Raw genomic sequence first — 17,697 nt, forward strand, 5'->3', positions numbered from 1 at the left:
GAAGAGGATGAATTTATGAGTCTGGAGATAGTCTCCAGTTCTTGAAGACCTTGGCTGCTTCTGAATTTGCAAAGAATTCGAATGAGTTGGTTCACCTCCTTTTTTTTTTTTCTTGCATAAGTGAACGTACTCAAAGTACTTTGTAAAATATAAAGCTGTTTTCAGAAAGCCAGCTTCAGCCAAAACAATCACCATGGGGAAAGACTCCTCTCCTCCTCTCCCTCTCGGTCTTACTTAGTCTCATTTGCACGTGCATGCACACAGACACACGGAAGCAACCAGATGTTCAGTGGATGCTGCTCTCCCTTCCTCTTTTCCTCACAGGTACTTCTCTTTTCCTGTACCCTGAGAAGCTATGGACAGTCTTTCACAGGAATTGTTCACCTGTGAGTAGTGACAAAGTAGAGGGACACTGACTCATTTGAGAAAGGCTGTGATATGAGTGTATGTCTTTCTATATTGTCATTCTTGTTTCCCCCTGACTCTTTCTTGCTCTCTTGCTTTTCTGGTGCTCTTTCCCTGGAGTGCATCTGTCACTTTTATTTTATTCTATCCAAGCACACGCAGAGCACTTAAACTTACTAGAATCTTCCCTTTTTGACATGTCAGACAGCACTTCCAAGGTACCAGAAAATGAGCAAGTTTTTACTTCTCTCCCCCCCCCAAATGGTAATGCGTTGTCAGAGGACCTTACGGAGAATTAACCTCCCCGGACTAGGAAAATCCACCTGTCCTTTGCCAAAAATTGCCCCAAGAAACAGAACCGGTGCTATGTTAGTGACTGGGAGACCCCTGGTTTGTGCAAGGGTGCATACTCAGATCGGCTGGAGATCATCGTAAAGGGCAGACAATTTAATGCCAATCACACATGCTAGTTAGATTAGAATACTGATGAGCCCTTTTAAAAGGCCAACTGCATCTTCTTTCAGCAAAAATATTAAAATGCCCCCCTTTCTCCCACCTCCCCCCCCAGTTCTCCACAAGAATAAATTAAAACTTGGAGGTGTGGTTATTATCACAGAATAATTAGACCCCATGGGATTAGCGACACTCAATGTTTGTTAATGCCTCTGGGTTGTGATTATCTAATAATGATGATGCCTCTGTCATCGCTTAATTATTCTTCCCCTTTAAAATGTTCCTTATGCAGTCAGAGCCCGTAGACTGTGCTCATTTCAGACAGAAACGCAACTGCAAATTCCTGAGAGCGGTGTCACATGGGTGGTGTGATTGACTTACCCATTTCTCCCCCACGCCCATGTTTATAATCCTCATTTCATAAGCTCCATCATTACTATACTTAAATCACTCCTGTTTTCCATAGGATACATTTAATTTGCATGTTTAGGAGAAAGGGGCTTTTGCCTCCATCTCTTTAGAACAACCAGTTGTTTTTAGTGCTAAATCAAGAGAATACATTTTAATCAATTGACCTTAAACATGTAAGATCAGATCTGGCCAGAATCCCGCATAACAGCAGATCGGTGCTCCAGATTCCCTGCTACATAAGAACCTCCTACAGTTGGATGCCTTTCTTCTCTGAGAGAGTTCCACAACCAACATCTTATTTTGTAAATCAGACCAAAGTTGGAAGCTTTCCACAGACTTTGTCCTACACAACTAAACTTTGTCCAATATCTCTAGTCTTTCGCTCAGGCCAGCAGGTGTTTGTCTTGTTTAGATACAGTTTGCAAGACATTGTTCCAAACATTTTTGGGTTTTGCAACTAAAGATTAGAAAGAAAACAAAGAATGCAGCCTTAATCTGATTATCCTTAAGTCCAGTGCTGTCTCTTAGCTTTATTATCCCTCTTGTACTAACAAAGGGACAAAGGAATATTCTGTTTACCCAAGAGATTTTGGGTAGTAAACAAAGATTTTAAATTCAACTTGCTAAAATTAGGGATTTCTACTTTGGGGTTAATATTTCTTTTCCTTTTGTCCCCAATTCTCATATATTTTTTTCTGATGTCACTGACTGGCGAGATGTTGGAAGTATTAAAATAATTTTGATATTCTTTTCTTACTGCATTTACTCTCTTTGCATAATTTCTTTGTATCCTTTCTTTCTGTTCTTCTACAATTTCATTTTCTGTTGCACATTGCTAAATCTAAAGGAAACTAAGAGGAATCTAAAATCTCAAGGAATCATCCAAGATCAGGAGCTCCTTTTGTTAGATGTTGATGTAGACCTGGAAGTTTTACACACAAAGTAGTTGTGGCAGACTAGAATCAGAAGCACAGTCAAGAGTTGAGCAGCATATTTGGTGTCAACCTCTATTCCTGTAAACAGACCCAAGAACAGAAGCCAGATCTCCCATTCAGTTTTCTGCCAACACATCTTCATTCTTCAGCTTTCTTTCATTCTGCCTCAGTGTTACCTAACTTTTTCTACTTTTCCGCTACACCGTTCTACTTTTCATAGGTTCCTAGAATAATTGAGCTTGGAAGGTCCCTCAGGTCTGTAGTCCAACCCCCTGGTTGTGAGAGGTCTGGTTTGGGGTGAGATCAAGTTGCTCAGGGCTTGATCCAGTCAGGTCTTGAAAATCTCCGAGGACATGTACTGGGCAATCTGAGGAATCTCTTCCAGTGCTTGACAATCCTCACAGTACAATTTTTTTTATTTATAGCTGGACTGAACCTCTCTTGTTCACATTTACCTCTTGTCCTCCCACCATGCACTACTGCTCTATCTAGCTGACGACCTCCTCATAAGTAATTGGAGGCTGCTCTCGGTCCACCTGAAGCCATATCTTCTCCAGCCTGAACAAGCCCAGCTTGTTACAGGATGAGTGCTCCAGTCTCTGACAATCTTGCTGGCCTTCCACTGAACTTCCCACAGCTGGTCAATGTTTTCCTTGCAATGAGGAGCCCAAATCTGGATGTAGTATTTAGATGTGACCTAACAAGTGCTGAGTGAAGAGAAAAAATCACCTGAGTCTCCCAACTCTTCTCGTGTTCCAACAGCCCGGGATAGTGTTGGCTTCCTTCAATGCCAGGGCAATCATGCTGGCTCGTGGTCCCTCAGGTCCTTTTCAGCAGAGCTCCTCCCCAGCCCATCCATCCCCAGTCTGTGTTAGTGAAAGGGATTACTTCTTCCCAGGTGCAGGACTTTGCAGCTGTCCTTTTTAAATTGTATAATGTTCCTGTTGGCCAACTCTGCCCGTCTGTGTCTCTCTGAATGGCAGCCATTTAGTCAGGAGCAGATTAAGTCAGATCTTGCTCAGGAAGGCAGCAGAAAATGAGAAATACACCCAAATTCAGTACAAGAAGGAGCATTCTGGACTCAGCCAACTGCCAATACAGATTTGACAGGAGTCTTTCCCAAAAGAAAACATGTTTTCTTTACAATGTCTCGTGCTTAAAGCCATAGAGATACTGAACCTTAAATTTGTGGGTAATATTGATCCCTGGTGCATTACTGTTTCGTCTTAACCAGAGCAAAATAAGTACTTTGAACACTGAGTTATTTAAACTCTCCATTAAGTCAAACAACAAAAACAAAGTTGTGGTTCACAGCCGAGCCGTGTGGTTTGCTCTTTAACATATGCACATCCTCTACAACTGACTAAGCAGGATGTGACCAGAAGACAGATAAGCAGGTAGCTGATATCAGAGTAAACGTTGAGCTTCCTGTTGTGCCATGCGTTAGGTAGTGACAGGCAATTGTGGAATGTAACCAAGAGCTGTCTAAGGGAAAGCTGTCAGCAGGGCTGACACGGTTACCGTTGTGAATCTCTGTGTGGAAAGCCCGTGCGTAGTTAAGCCAGTCTTGGAGCTGCCCTGAAGCCTTGCAGGACCAGAAAGCTGGTTCTGCTCCAGAAACATTAGCTGTTCTCTTCACATGGATGGGATGGGTGAAGGTATACAGCAACCCTTCACGCAGGCTAAGAGCTGAAACTGCCCTTGCTTTTCTTTGCCCGTTCTCTCCTTTAGTCCTGTCCTAAAATCAAAATAATGTTTCCAAAAAGAAACTTCACTTAAAATCTTCAAAATGCCTCTGATATTCTTAATACCTTAGTCCCAGGCTTGCAGCGTGACTGCGTATCATTTCCAGACAGTATGCTGGTGTTGGAAGAGGAGGAAGGGAACAGAACAAGGCAAAGAGGAATTGAGAGATAAAACAAATAAAATAAGTTAGCATATATATAGTATGGAGTTTCCAAGAGACCCCGTTTTGCTGTGGTGTATGACTTTGCTGAGAAGTTGTTGGAGTTCTTTATTACTTAGACATTTACCAAACAAATTAAGGAAAGAATGGGGCCGACTACACACTGCAGACCACCCCTCTGCTGTATCATAGCGGTACATGTGTGATGTGAATAGGTGTCGTGGTTTAGGCCCAGCCGGTAGCTGGGTGCCACATGGCCGCTCACTCACCCCTCCCCCAGTGGGATGGGGAGGAGAAGTGTAACAAAAGGCTTGGGTCGAGATAAGGACAGGGAGAGATCACTCGCTAATTACCGTCACGAGCAAAACAGACTGAATGTAGAGAGGAGATTCATCTAATTTATTACTAAACAAAACAGAGTAGAGCAATGGGAAAATACAATCAAATCTTAAAACACCTCCCCCCACCCCTCCCATCTTCCCGGGCTCAACTTCACTCCCGGCTTCAACGTCCTCCCCCCTCAGCTGCACAAGGGGGCAGGGAATGGGGGTTGCGGTCAGTTCAGCACACATTGTCTCTGCCACTTCTTTGTCCTCAGGGGGAGGACTCCTCTCAACATTCCCCTGCTCCAACATGGAGTCTCTCCCACGGGCTACAGTCCTTCACGAACTGCTCCAGCATGGTCTCTCCCACAGGGTGTAGACCTTCAGGAGCAAACTGCTCCAGTGTGGGGTCCCCCACAGGGTCACAAGTCCTGCCAGCAAACCTGCCCTGGCGTGGGCTCCTCTCTTCACAGGTCCACCAGGCCGGCCAGGAACTTGCTCCAATGTGGGCTTCCCACGGGCCACAGCCTCCTTCAGGTGCCTCCACCTGCTCCAGCGTGGGGTCCTCCATGGGCTGCAGGTGGAATCTCTACACCCCCTCATCCTTCCTCCATGGCTGCAGGGGGACAGCCTGCCTCACCATGGTCTTCACCACAGGCTGCAGAGGGATCTCTGCTCCGGCGCCTGGAGCACCTCCTGCCCCTCCTTCTGCACTGACCTTGGTGTCTGCAGAGTTTCTTACATCTTCTCACTCCTCTCTCCGGCTGCAAAAGCTCTTTCAACTGTTTTGTTTTCCTTCTTAAATATGTTATCACAGAGGCGCTGATTGGCTTGGCCTAGGCCAGGGGCAGGTCCATCTTGGAGCTGGCTGGCATTGGCTCTATCAGACACAGGGGAAGCTTCTAGCAGCTTCTCACAGAAGCCACCCCTGTAGCCCCTCCCGCTACCAAAACCTTGCCACACACAACCCAACACAATAGGTCCTTTTCTTCAGAGCAACAGTGAGAGGGAGTGTTTAGCAGCACTTGGTTTCATCACCAAGTGCTCAGGCAGCCTCCCCAGACCCTCCAGTCGACCTCTTCTGTTCAGGAAGAGGATTCATTTTATAAACTGGCCCCCAAATGTGAGAGGGGTAGGATTTGCCCAAGGCTGTACTACAGATGAACATAGGTCTGTGGTTTTCTTACTTCAGCATACATAGAAGCCCTGTTGAGGGCACTCCTTGGTCTTCGGTGTAGGAAGTAAATAGGTATGACAAAAATGTGTCTGTGCCTCCACGATATGGCTAAGAGACAAGCCGGCCACTGGGAAGAAGCAGAATTAGCCCTGTCTTGCATCAAAAACCATAGTGCTATATCCAGGGCAGCACAAGAAGTTTGAGGCAGAACTGGGCAAGGCATCGTTAGCGTCTGGTAGATTAGCTCATCCTGTGCGCTCTTGTACAAGGCCATCCTACTTTGTATGACCTATACTGCAACACTGTGAGTCCCTGCTGCCTAGCTCTTTTCTCTGACAGGGTATGCTTTGCAGGAGAGTGCATGTCCTCTGCAGATCAGCTCAGAATTGCCCGGCATCAAGCAATTCACTGAGCCCAAGATTTGATTGAGGTGATTACATTCAAACTCCTGAGTTGGCATAGTTTGGCATTGGTTCTGTGTGCAGGATGAAAGCAGATCCCTCAGTTTCAGATCACTGGCTTGTAACAGAACTTGTGGCCAACAGGAAGAGCAGGATCCATCCCACAACACATTTCCTTTGTGAATGGTCTATGTCTACTTTGAGTTCACCATCTCAATCAGTGGACACAGGGGCACTTCCAGAGAGCAATTCAGCCCATCCTGAGATAGAAATCTAAAGGTAGGGTGTTTGAGTTGGAGGTCTCTTAACCTCAGAGACAGTCCAAAAGAATAGTTTTCACTAGACTAGCTTAAACTAACGATGAGGCTGCCAAAGGTGGGGAAATTAATCCCATCCACAGTGTGCACAGCAAAGGTCAAGAAATATTTACACATCATTGCCTTTCCTAGATGCTGTTATCCTGAATCTAGTTTTCCAGATGATGTAAATCATCATGACTCTATGGACGTAAGCTAGCCAAAATAATGGCCAAAAGTTCCTATGCTAATATGGGTTGATTTTCTAGGTTGGCATGCTTTTTGGGAATTGCATTGAAATGTTATTTAAATTAAAAGGGAAATGTCTCATTGCTAGTTTAGATTTCTTTTAAAAAAATCTGTGACCTAAAAGGTGCTATAACCTTTTACAGGCAGAAATAAATGTGTTGAGGAGAAAAGTTGAAAATGCCAGCTCTTTCCAGCCTTACAAATCTCTATGAATGCAACATTGCTAGTTAAACATAAATATCTATACTGTGTAGAGCATCCACTCCAAATGAAAATGTGTTCTCTGTATCAAAGAGAGCTCTGTTAAAGAATATATTAACCAAAGGCCAAGCCTCTTTATTCATGGTGAAGCTGATAGCAAGGTTTTCATCAATTAAATGGAGGAAGCACAGTAAGATCAAATGGCTGGGGTCGGGAGTGATTTGGGGGGTTGCCCTTCTCCATTTCACAGCTTCTTAAAAATATTATTTGTATTATTTAAAGATTTCTGGATGTTTATTAAAGTGGAGTTGAGTTTGGAAAAAAAGAGGAAGGCTGTGAGACTGACACAAAAATATGGGAATAGAGGGGTCAATAAAGAAGAAAGAGTAGGATCTCTAATAGTAAAATAAACATTTTTAACCTGCTCACCTTTTATGGCTGAAGATGCTAAAGTGTTCTGTAAAGTCTCTGTATGTGGTCGGGGTGGAGAAGGCAACAGGTGACCAGCATACAGTGTATCTGCAGGAAACAGAGCAGATTTTTTACAGTTTACAGGACAACTCTTTACTCTTACAAGTCTAAACTGACCTCTTTATCGAACGCTGTGATATTATTTTCACCTATTAATAGATTTTTAAGATCAGTGGGGAGTATGATGAACATCTTGTCTGAACTCTTGCAACATCAGCCAAAGGATTCAACCCCATAACTCCTGCCAGTAGTCTCTGATTGAGCAACAGCCTCTTTGTGAAAGTTGTTGGCTTATTCCAATGACTGATGTTAGAGAGGAAATAGTTCCTTTGAGTAGGCAAAATCTTATCTATCATGTTCTGATGTTTATCCAGGGCTTAACATTGTGAGGGAATGATCAGCGCAGCTGGTAAAAAGCAGCTCTGTTCTTCACCAACTATTGTATATTCAGCCAGCATTCATCAGGCTGGAGCTCCCGTCTGCTGAATCTCTCCCCTTATCTTCAGTATTAGTTAACTCGCTTAATGCTGCCCCAGAAACACATTGAGTCCTTGACATATATAGGTTTTAAGGAGGCAGGGATAAAATTCTCAGTATAAAGGAAAAAATAATACACCAAATGTGGATAGAGGGTGTGCCATACAGAGTGACACCAGAAAACCAAGTCGTTTGCACATTTTTTTGTCTGTTTTAATTTTCCTGACTGTTGCACTAAATGTTGGTGCACCAGTAGCGCAAAGAGGGCAATTCCTAGTGACACTGCAGCTCCGTACCTCAAGCTAAGTACCTGGAGACAGATGCCTGCTGTTTATTAAGCAGCACGATGAAGTGATTTGATTCAGAGCAGCAGTGTTCTGGTGTGGAGGATGGAGTTGTGAAATGTTTTCTCTTAATTTATTTGGTGGCAGGGGAACCTGGTAAAAACCAATTTATAAATTTGGTAGGTATCCAATCTGTTTTTGTCATCTGGACAACTGAAGCCATAAATATAGAATAACGCTGTTCCGACAGTGAATTATACTTCCTTTGCCATTACTCTGAGCAGTTGTGGAGCCCAAGAGCTTTGCTGACACGAGAGAGTTATACAGGTTCCCCCAAAGTAGTGCAGTCATCTACCGTTACCATAAGGCATGTGATTTTTCTTTTTTCCCTTTGGTTCAATATATGTTACAATTTTTTAGTTGAAAGAAACTAGGAAAGGGCAAAGGACAGAAGCATAGTCCTTGTCTTTAGATGGATTTCAGCATATTCTGGGAGCACATGAGGTAAAAGGTTTCAGCTGGCCTAAGCCTCCACACGTGTCTTGTAGGACCTTTTAACTTTTGTTTAATCTCCCTTTAAGTTTTTTGGGGACAAGGAATACCATTGCTTCATCTGTTGGTTTGATCCAGTATTTTGTGAGAAATTTTCACCTCTCTCAATATCTTGGACCTTTTATGGCCCCTTTATGATCGTGTTTTAGCTCATCACTGTCTTCATCTTCATTTCATATGTGCAGGTCTCAGTCAAAGAGAAGGAGATAACTAGTGTGGAGTCTCTCAGGAAACCAGCAAGGTGCTGGATCTGTCCTTTACAAGTGCCCTAACGAAAGGAGCTCCCTTCGCTTCTGTTCACCCCATGCTCAATAAGATAATGGAAACCACACAATTTGTTCAGTTTCTTTCTCGTCGAAGAAATAATAAGCCAAAGAGGAAAAAGCATTGTCCCAGTGGATCTGTGAGACAGATGACTGCTAAACAGAAGAAATAGCTGCAACAACAAAACGCTGATTTCTGAGGTGCTTCAGTGCTCCAACTAGTATTTTACATTGATTATATGCCAAGTCATTATTTAGGCAAACTAGATAATCTGCATTGCAACTTCAAATGGCAGAATCACTGAGGCACCTGCTCTGTGTTTGTCTGATGGAACAGAGAAACTTGATATGAATCAAAGAAGAAAAGAGATGTTGGCCCCAGATACTGGTCATCCCTGAAGCGTGTTTGAGCGGTGAGACTATTATAAGAGCCACCACAACGCACTCTGTGGGCTGCACGAGGGGGAAGGATTTAATCAGGTTTTTCTGCCTTCTCCAACAGATGTGTTGACAAGCCATAAGCGTATGGCTCTCATTCGCTGGAGTTATTTGCCCCCAAGAGCTTTAATGTAATTTTCAGGCAGTTTCCTAGCCCCCATTTCTCTCATTTCTTAAATATATGTGTTTCCTCAAGAGAAAAGGGTAATAATCCTCTGAAACAGAAATGGATGGAATTCAGCCCAGTCAAAACCAATCAGATCCTTCAGAATTTAGGTTTATATACTTCATTTAAACGATCTGCTAATGAACATGAGCAGAAACACAGAGCAGTGTTGGTCACAGGGAATTCACTGACATTCATTCACTTTGATTTTTTTCTCTCTTCTCTGTTGGTGCCCACATTATCTGACAAAAGTGGTTTTTACTTGGGTTTTTTGATTACTTTTTTTTTTTAATCAAAGACATTATTGGCTTCTTATTGCTTTGTGGAGACAGATTGAATAATCAAAACCACTTCTATCTGCAATATATAAAATTATTCAAGTTAACATTGCAAATGCTGGGGAAGTGGGGACAAGGAATGGCTCACGAAGTCTGGAAATCTCTCCTCAACCACACCAGGAGAGTTGTTTGTACTTTGAGGCCCCATGAGTGCAAAGGCTTGTCTTTGGTGGGTCTTAAGGTTGTAAAGGTGAGGTTTTTGTAGGTTAGAGCTTTGAGGTTTACCCACAGAGTGAAAAAGTTGCCTCCTACATTCCTTACTGGATTCTGCCAACATAGAGACTTCATTTTCTTGAGGGTTCACTTAGTAATCTGATGTGTTTGACAGCTCAAAAGAGCATCTAGATAAAAGTGATCTTAACCATTTCACAGCTAGGTAATGAATAGGAGCAAAAAAAGCATGGTGTAGACACGATGTGCCTCTGGTAAATCATCAACAAAACTGTGACTTAAAATGTTCATTTTTCAGAAGATAATGCAACTTTTTAAAGGAAAAGAAAGTCTTTATGATTGATGGACTGAAGTAGGGCTCAGGAGACAAGCTAAAAACCTAATTGCTTCCACAGCTTTTATGACGATGATTCGTCTGGTATAACTTTACCTACCTGTAAGTTAAGTGTTTAATCTACACTGGTTATTCAAGGCCATTCTATGAGAGACACACGTATTTCTAATTCATCCTACCTATCCTAAATGATAGCTCTTTCTAAGGTGTTTTATTACTTTCCTATGACGAAAGAGTGAGTCTCTTTCTCTTCCTAAGCGTGTAGTTTAGATGGATTCTTCTCATCCGCCTTCATCATTCCCTTGGCATTGTGGCAGCAAGGACTTTTTCTCCTCCTGAGCCTCAGCTCAGCACTGGCAGAGTTTTTGGGGACGTGTATAGATAGTACCATTTATGGGGTGCGTATACACGACTAGTTATGTACAAAGGCCAGGTTAAAAGCCTGCAATAACATGGATAGTAGTTACGTTTTGTATTTGGCTGGTCATTCTTCTGTTCATGAACTTCAAGGCTTTCAGTGATGTTCATACAATTTCCTAGAGCAGAGCCATAATGGCATAGTGTCTCACTTAGAATAATTAAAATTTCTCTTAGAACACTTGGGGCCCAGAACAGAAAACTGTCGTATGACAAAATTACTATGAGTAATTCTACTTTGTTTTCAATGATAGAGTTTAAAATGTGGCAAAATCTCAATAGCCTGGTTAGCTGATCAGCCTGGGATGCTAGGTTGATTGACAAACTTTTGAGAAAGTGACATCCCATACGTACTATTCCTGTATTTTGTTTGCAAATAATAGCACAATGCTAAATTTTGTGATCGAGTCTTTGCAGTTCAAGGCTTATCAACACTTTCCATGAGCAAACATACTAGTAATATCTTGAACAAGGTTGGTTTATTGGTCTCATTTTCTTTTTTTTCTTTTTCTTACAAGTAGCCCCGTTGTTGAGCTCAGCATTATTGTAAGCTGTTTTGTGATCAACTAAAATAAGCAAAATATGGCCTTAATTTTGCCTTGATTTTTTTTTCCTTTCAGTGGCTGCATCAACTGCTAATTCCACAGCTGGTGCGGCCATGAATTCTTTGACTTCTCTGGGTACTCTCCAAGGATTGGCTGGAGCCACTGTTGGACTGAATAATATTAATGCACTAGCAGGTACCGTAAACAGTGAGTATTTATTGCTGTGGTGGACAGCCTTCCCCAATAATCATGCCACAAAAACTATCAATTGTAAAGCTATTATATGATTATTTTTAATCTATATATGAAATAAAGGGGTCAAGTTGATCTAGTTCCATTCATGGTACATATGCAGGTCTGGAGGCTTTTAGTTTCACACAGTTTGCTATGACTGTTGGGTCCCTGCACAAAGACTCCTTTTCTTGCAGGGTGTATGGAAGGTAAAAGAAATGTCACCAGGGATTTGACTTATCTAGGTTATAGGAGAGGCTCCTTTTTCATTTAGGGAGTCTGAAAACAGGTAATCACCCCAGTGTGCAAAACCTCACTCAGAAATGTAGTGGTAAGAAAGATGTTTGCCACAGAGGCAGTCCTTTTAAAATGTCTGTAGGAATTATCAAATTGACTTGAGAGCAACATAATTTAAAAATTAAGGCAAGTCTTTGGCTTTTAATTGGCAAGTATAATAGAAAGATGCAGTCAGTCACCTATAATACCAGAGCATGCACATCTGTCCTATGACATCTTAAACAAACCCTGGCATCTCCAGCTAAGTAGATGCCGGTAGTTGTTAGAATATTCTTCCTTGTTCTTAGCCTTGGTCAAGATTTTCCTGAAGAAGAAATTTTTTTTTTATTGTTTCTGCTATGATGACTTCACCTTTGCCTGCAATGGAAGAGATTGGTCCAGCTGCATTTTCCCTTCCCTCTTTTTTTTAGCTGCTGTTGCTCCTTGCATTTCCTTTTGCAATGCAAGGAACCTATTTGGTCATTGCCAGTCCACGATCCATCATAACGTACCCCCAGGAATGGATGTCCTCCTCAGTATCTCTTGCTCACTCTGATGCTCTGCATGATGTCCTTTTTGTCACTGTTACTTGGCTGCTCACCCAGTTTTTTTGTTCTGTGATCTCTGGTTGTCATTGTTGGGAATTGGGAAGGAAGGGGGCTGATGGATGTCCATGTAGGAATGTTGAGTGGTTGCATGGGGTCTTGTGTAAAACAGGTCTTGCTTCTGGCAAGGACTTGCGTATTTCACACAAACAACTTCATAGTAAACATGACTCAAGAACAACTTAAGAAAAGTAAGTATTAGATCCAAAAAAGGCAGATTTTCATTTCCTGTCTTATTATTACATTAGTATTAAAGCCAGCCACTCAAAATGGCATGCATGAACAGCTAACTTAATCTCTTCTCCTGAGCTGTCTTAGTAAGAGAGCTACCCTGTCATAAGTAAGAAATCAATTAAATGTCCTTTCCTGATGAACAGTCATTGTGCTTTACTTGGTTTATAAGAGTCACAATATCAAGAGCAGAGTATGGCTTCCCACTCCTTCCCTTCCACAAGTACTAAGAACCTGGGCACGCTAGAGTACTCCAAGATAATGTCCCCTTCATCAAGATCAAGCAAAAATGAATTACCTATGAGCTCCTGACTTTGTGTGGGAACCCTTCTGTTGCACTCCTTTTAACACTTCTTGCTAGGCTACAAGCAAAGAGGTTGCATTTTCTCAGCAAGTATTTTGAGGTGATGTGTGCGCAAACTTACCTACATGTGTCATTTGAAGTCTTAATGACATATTCACAACCTAGTGCCAAATTTCAGCTTGTTTTAAGCCACCATTACTTCCATGGACTCGTACCAACAGTGGCTTCAGTCCCAAATCTTCCTCATGGATGTTTTTATGGTCAAAGACATTGTATGTGCCTAGAATATCTATATGTGTATAGCACTTACAAAATGTATGTGGACATGTTTGTCTATGTATATACATAGATGAGAGAGATCTAAAGAGGGGAAATTGCTTTCCCACAACACAATACAGTGTTGTGGCACTGTTTCTCCCAAAAGGGTGACACTGATTATCAATTTCAGGTTCTTGTGATAGCAAAGCATTGATCAAATTACAACCACGTCCCCTGTCTATTTTACTGACGAACCAGTGCTTTTCCTAGTGATCGTGTCTGATCCAGTCATTCACACTCAAACCTGCCTAGGAGTTTGCCTTCAGGAAACCTCACAGTCAATCAGTCTGATGTTTCACACTATGCCATGGTCATAAGCACTCCAGTAAAAACATTCAAATGTCATTTGGTCATGGGAGTTGCTGAAGTAATTGTACAGAGTAGGTGGAATTGAGTGACATGCTTCTAATTGGGGAATTAAGAGTGGTCCAAAGCACAAGTCAAGCAGTGCTTAACCAAGAAATTAATCAGAAGTTGGCACTGGGCTTGGGCATTGATTTACACAGAGGTGTTGGAAAAGGTACTCTTCTGTTGAAGCCATGTCCTGCTTTTATGTAAGAATCACAAAGAGAATGTCTTCCAGGCTGAGCTCACTGGGAGACTTTTATCCATTTCCTGGATCCTGGCTGGGTCCATGAAAAAGAAGCTGGGCTGTGGAGACTGATAGTGCTCTCATTGTAAAGAGAAGCATTGTAGAAAGATGTCTGGAGACCTTAAAAATTAAAGAAAGTGGAATATGGTAAGGTTAAGTGTTTCCAAGTGTTTGGCAGTAGTTGTACATACATTTGGGGATTCACTCAGTCTTCTGTCAGTTGTACTTGAAGAATCTAAAACCTTAAATGACAAAACATTAGCCTGTCTCCTTTGGGCTTGTAAATTTAATCGTAGAATCATAGAATACCAGGTTGGAAGGGACCTCAGGGATCATCTAGCCCAACCTTTCCTGGCAAAAGCTCTGTCCAGACAAAAGCACAGTCTAGACAAGATGGCCCAGCACCCTGTCTAGCTGAATCTTAAAAGTGTCCAAAGTTGGGGAATCCACCACTTCCCTGGGGACATTATTCCAATGGATGATTGTTCTCATTGTGAGAAATTTTCCTTTAGAGTCCAATTGGAATCTCCCCAGGATTGACTTGCACCCATTACCCCTCATCTTTTCCATGTGACTCCTTGTAAAAAGGGAGTCTGTTTCTTCTTTGTAGCCACCCTTTAAGTACTGGAACATGATGATGAGGTCTCCCCTAAGCCTTCTTTTCTCAAGGCTGAAGAAACCCAATTCTCTCAGCCTTTCCTCATACGGCAGGCTTCCCAGTCCTTTGATCATCTTTGCAGCCTTTCTCTGGACCCTCTCCAGCCTGTCCACATCTTTTTTGCATAACGAGGACCAAAACTAAACACAGTACTCCAGGTGTGGCCTGACAAGTGCTGGGTAGAGTGGGATAATGACTTCTTTATCTCTACTGCGATGCCCTTGTTGATGCAACCCAGAGTCCTGTTGGCTTTGTTTGCCGCTGCAGCACACTGTTCACTCATATTGCGCTTGTGTCCACCAGGACCCCCAGGTCCCTTTCCACAGTGCTGCAGCACTACCTCCAGCCAGGTAGATCCCAGTCTGTGCTGCACTCCTGGATTATGTTTTTCCAGGTGCAAGACCTTACACTTGTCCTTGTTGAACTTCATAAGGGTCTTGTTAACCCGCTATTCCAGCCTATCCAGGTCTTCCTGCAGGGTGAGTCTCCCTTCCGAAGTGTCCACTTCCCCACTCAGTTTGGTATCATCTGCAAACTTCATCAGGGTGCACTTGATCCCATCATCCATATCACATATGAAGATATTAAACAGCATTGGGCCCAGTATCAATCCCTGGGGGACCCCACTTGTGACAGACAGCCAGTTTGAAGAGGAGCTATTTACCACCAGCCTCTGGGTGTGCCCCGTCAGTCAGTTCCCCACCCACCGCATGGACCACTTGTCTAGACCGCAACGCATCAGTTCTCAAGGAGGAGGCTGTAGGAAACTGTATCGAAAGCCTTGGAGAAACCCAGGTAGACAGTGTTCACTGCTCACCCCACATCAACCGAGCAGGTTACTTTGTCGTGGAAGGTAATCGGGTTTGTCAAGCATACTTTTCCCTTGGTGAATCCGTGCTGGCTTTTCCCAGTCATGTGCTTCATTTGACTTGTGATAGCCCCCAGGAGGATTTGCTCCATAACTTTTCTAGGGTCTGAAGTAGGGCTGATGAGCCTATAATTTCCTGGATCCTCCAGGAAATCTAACTAACAAAAAGAATTTAGAATAATGAGGAAAAATGAATAAAGAAAGAGGAAGAGATTTCTGTGCAATTAAGAAAGAACACCATGTATTCAGGATACTGGACAGCTATGACACAATATTTATTTGTGTGTGAACCCAGGGCAGTCACTCAGCCTTTCTGCCCCCATATTTACATCTGTAAAATGAAGATAAAACTATTCATGACAGATTTGAAGGTGCTTGGAAAGCACTTTAAGAGACCTTTGGACTTGCCAAGCATTGTCACTCCTGTATTATGTAGAGTAACTCAAAACAGTAGAAGGCCGTAGATGAGAGACTCCAGAAGGTTATTTCGCAGAAGTGAGGAAAGGACCAGAGTTCAATATCAGACTGAGGTGCATTGGTAGAGATAATAAAGAGATGGCAGAGATGTGTACCTGCAGCTGGACCTTGTAGGTTTCATAAAAATGTGAAAAGGGAGAACAGAGAAAACGTCGAGAGCTTTCTGCAGGTTTGTTTTGCTCAGAGGCAAGCGTATTTAGACACGTGCGCTGCGGTAGCAGTACCAGCGCCCTTCCCAGAAGCAGTGCGGTGAGCTAGGGCCGTCTGGCTCTTTGCTAAGCTGAAATCATTTGGTGGAAAGGGGCTATTGATTCTAGGGGAAAGAAGGGGGAGGATGCTGCCCACTGCAACACAAAGCGTGTTTATCTAATAGGCTGATGACTCAGGAAAGATAACATGTTATCCTAATGCTTTCCTCTATTATCAAGTTATTTCAACACTATAATAAAAGGACAGATACAAGCTTTTTATAAGGAGCCTTTACTTTAACCAGTGCTGTGCATACACCCATGCAAGCAATTACACAAACCCAAGTACAAAAATATCAGAGCAAGTTAAGACCAGATTCAGGATCAAATTATTATTATTATTATTGTTGTTGTTGTTGTTGTTGTTGTTGTTGCTGTTGTTGTTACTACTACAAATGTTCTGTCTTTTAGACATAAGATGCTTCACAAGGTATCTTGGTTTGCAAGTTTTTGTTTTATAACTGGAACCATTATACAACAAATGTCGGGCTCCTGTGCTCTGTTCAAAGTAGTGGCAGCCAGTACGGCCTATCAGGATCCAGTGATGCACTGAAGTGGGGTGAAGGGGAAGAGAAATCTTCAAAGTGCGAGACATTTTATTAAGGAAAGGCTAAGAATATCACATCTCTGTCAAGTGTTTAGTCACACAAATTATAGTAATATCAAAAGGTATAATTTATGCAGTACAGTTCTCTTAATTGGCACAGACTCTGGTGGAGCCAGAAAGGTGCCACTTGAGCAATTGTCCTGATTATCAGAGACTCATAGGAATACACTTTTCAAATCTACATGAGAGATGGAAGAAAACTAGTAGGTCAGCATCTTTATCCTCCTCTGTCAATGCAGGATAATTCCCTGCAGTATTCTTTCTATCTCTAAATTACTCATGTGATAAGGTTTATGCCACTTTCCTTGAAGATTGTTTCCCAGTCTAATAGATTTCAATGTTAATTTACTATAAAGTGTCCTCTGCTTAATTTCCTCACTTGTCTCCAATTTACATATAACCCCTTATTATTGCTCTGAAATTAAGCCCTCTCTTTCTCTTCAACGTTCTTAGCTTTTGGGTCTTAATATGGCTCCACCAGTCACCTCTTCACCCATCCTTTTACCAACCGAAACACTACACAGTCAATGTCTAAGAAATGGTCACTGGTGGTTCTGGGTGCCCCATTTTTCTGGTGACTGATCTACTGTATCTCAAGGGGCCTGATTAAGCCCTTTTAAGTTGTTTATGAGCTGTTCACCTAAAATCTGGGGAGCACGGGATAGCTAGTTGTGCAGAAAACATGGCCTAACTCTCAACTGCTCCAGCTGACACAAGTCGGAGGTGTGGGTGATGAGCAGGGCTCTGAACTCTGCCACCCCTTCAACTGCCAAATAGACTGTAGCTCCAACAGAAAGTTCACTTTTTCCTGAATTTCTGAGAAAAAAAAAAAGTTAACACTGTTAACTTCAACGTGTCTCATTTAGGAGTCACTGTGATGAATAGAAGCAACGGAGAGAGGCTGTAGCGCAGGAGTTTGTCCACCATCGAGTCAGAGTAGTAAAACTTTTTGCAGACTGCACTGTTTGCGCGGATGAGGGATGCCATTTTCCACACAGCTAGCAATCCAGTCTGAAATTTCCTCTTTGGCAGCCATCCCAGTTAAATTAATCTGTTATTTATCAGGATG

The 17,697-nt window shown here is 42.5% G+C and overlaps 1 protein-coding gene across 15 annotated transcripts in view; it reads left to right on the forward strand.

Moving 5' to 3' along the window:
* Window positions 1-17,697, forward strand: part of CELF2 (CUGBP Elav-like family member 2) — a 577,644-nt gene that overhangs the window by 541,393 nt on the left and 18,554 nt on the right. For 12 of the 15 annotated variants that reach the window (XM_054819652.1, XM_054819567.1, XM_054819605.1 and 9 more), the window contains one exon: window positions 11,289-11,408. In XM_054819652.1, the coding sequence (XP_054675627.1) occupies window positions 11,289-11,408 (120 nt within the window). Of the gene's footprint in view, window positions 1-11,288; window positions 11,421-17,697 lie in introns of all 15 variants that reach the window. The other 3 variants (XM_054819577.1, XM_054819549.1, XM_054819615.1) reach the window with 1 other exon arrangement.

This window comes from Grus americana, chromosome 1 (genome assembly GCF_028858705.1).
Source record: "Grus americana isolate bGruAme1 chromosome 1, bGruAme1.mat, whole genome shotgun sequence".
In the NCBI taxonomy this organism is placed as follows: domain Eukaryota; kingdom Metazoa; phylum Chordata; class Aves; order Gruiformes; family Gruidae; genus Grus; species Grus americana.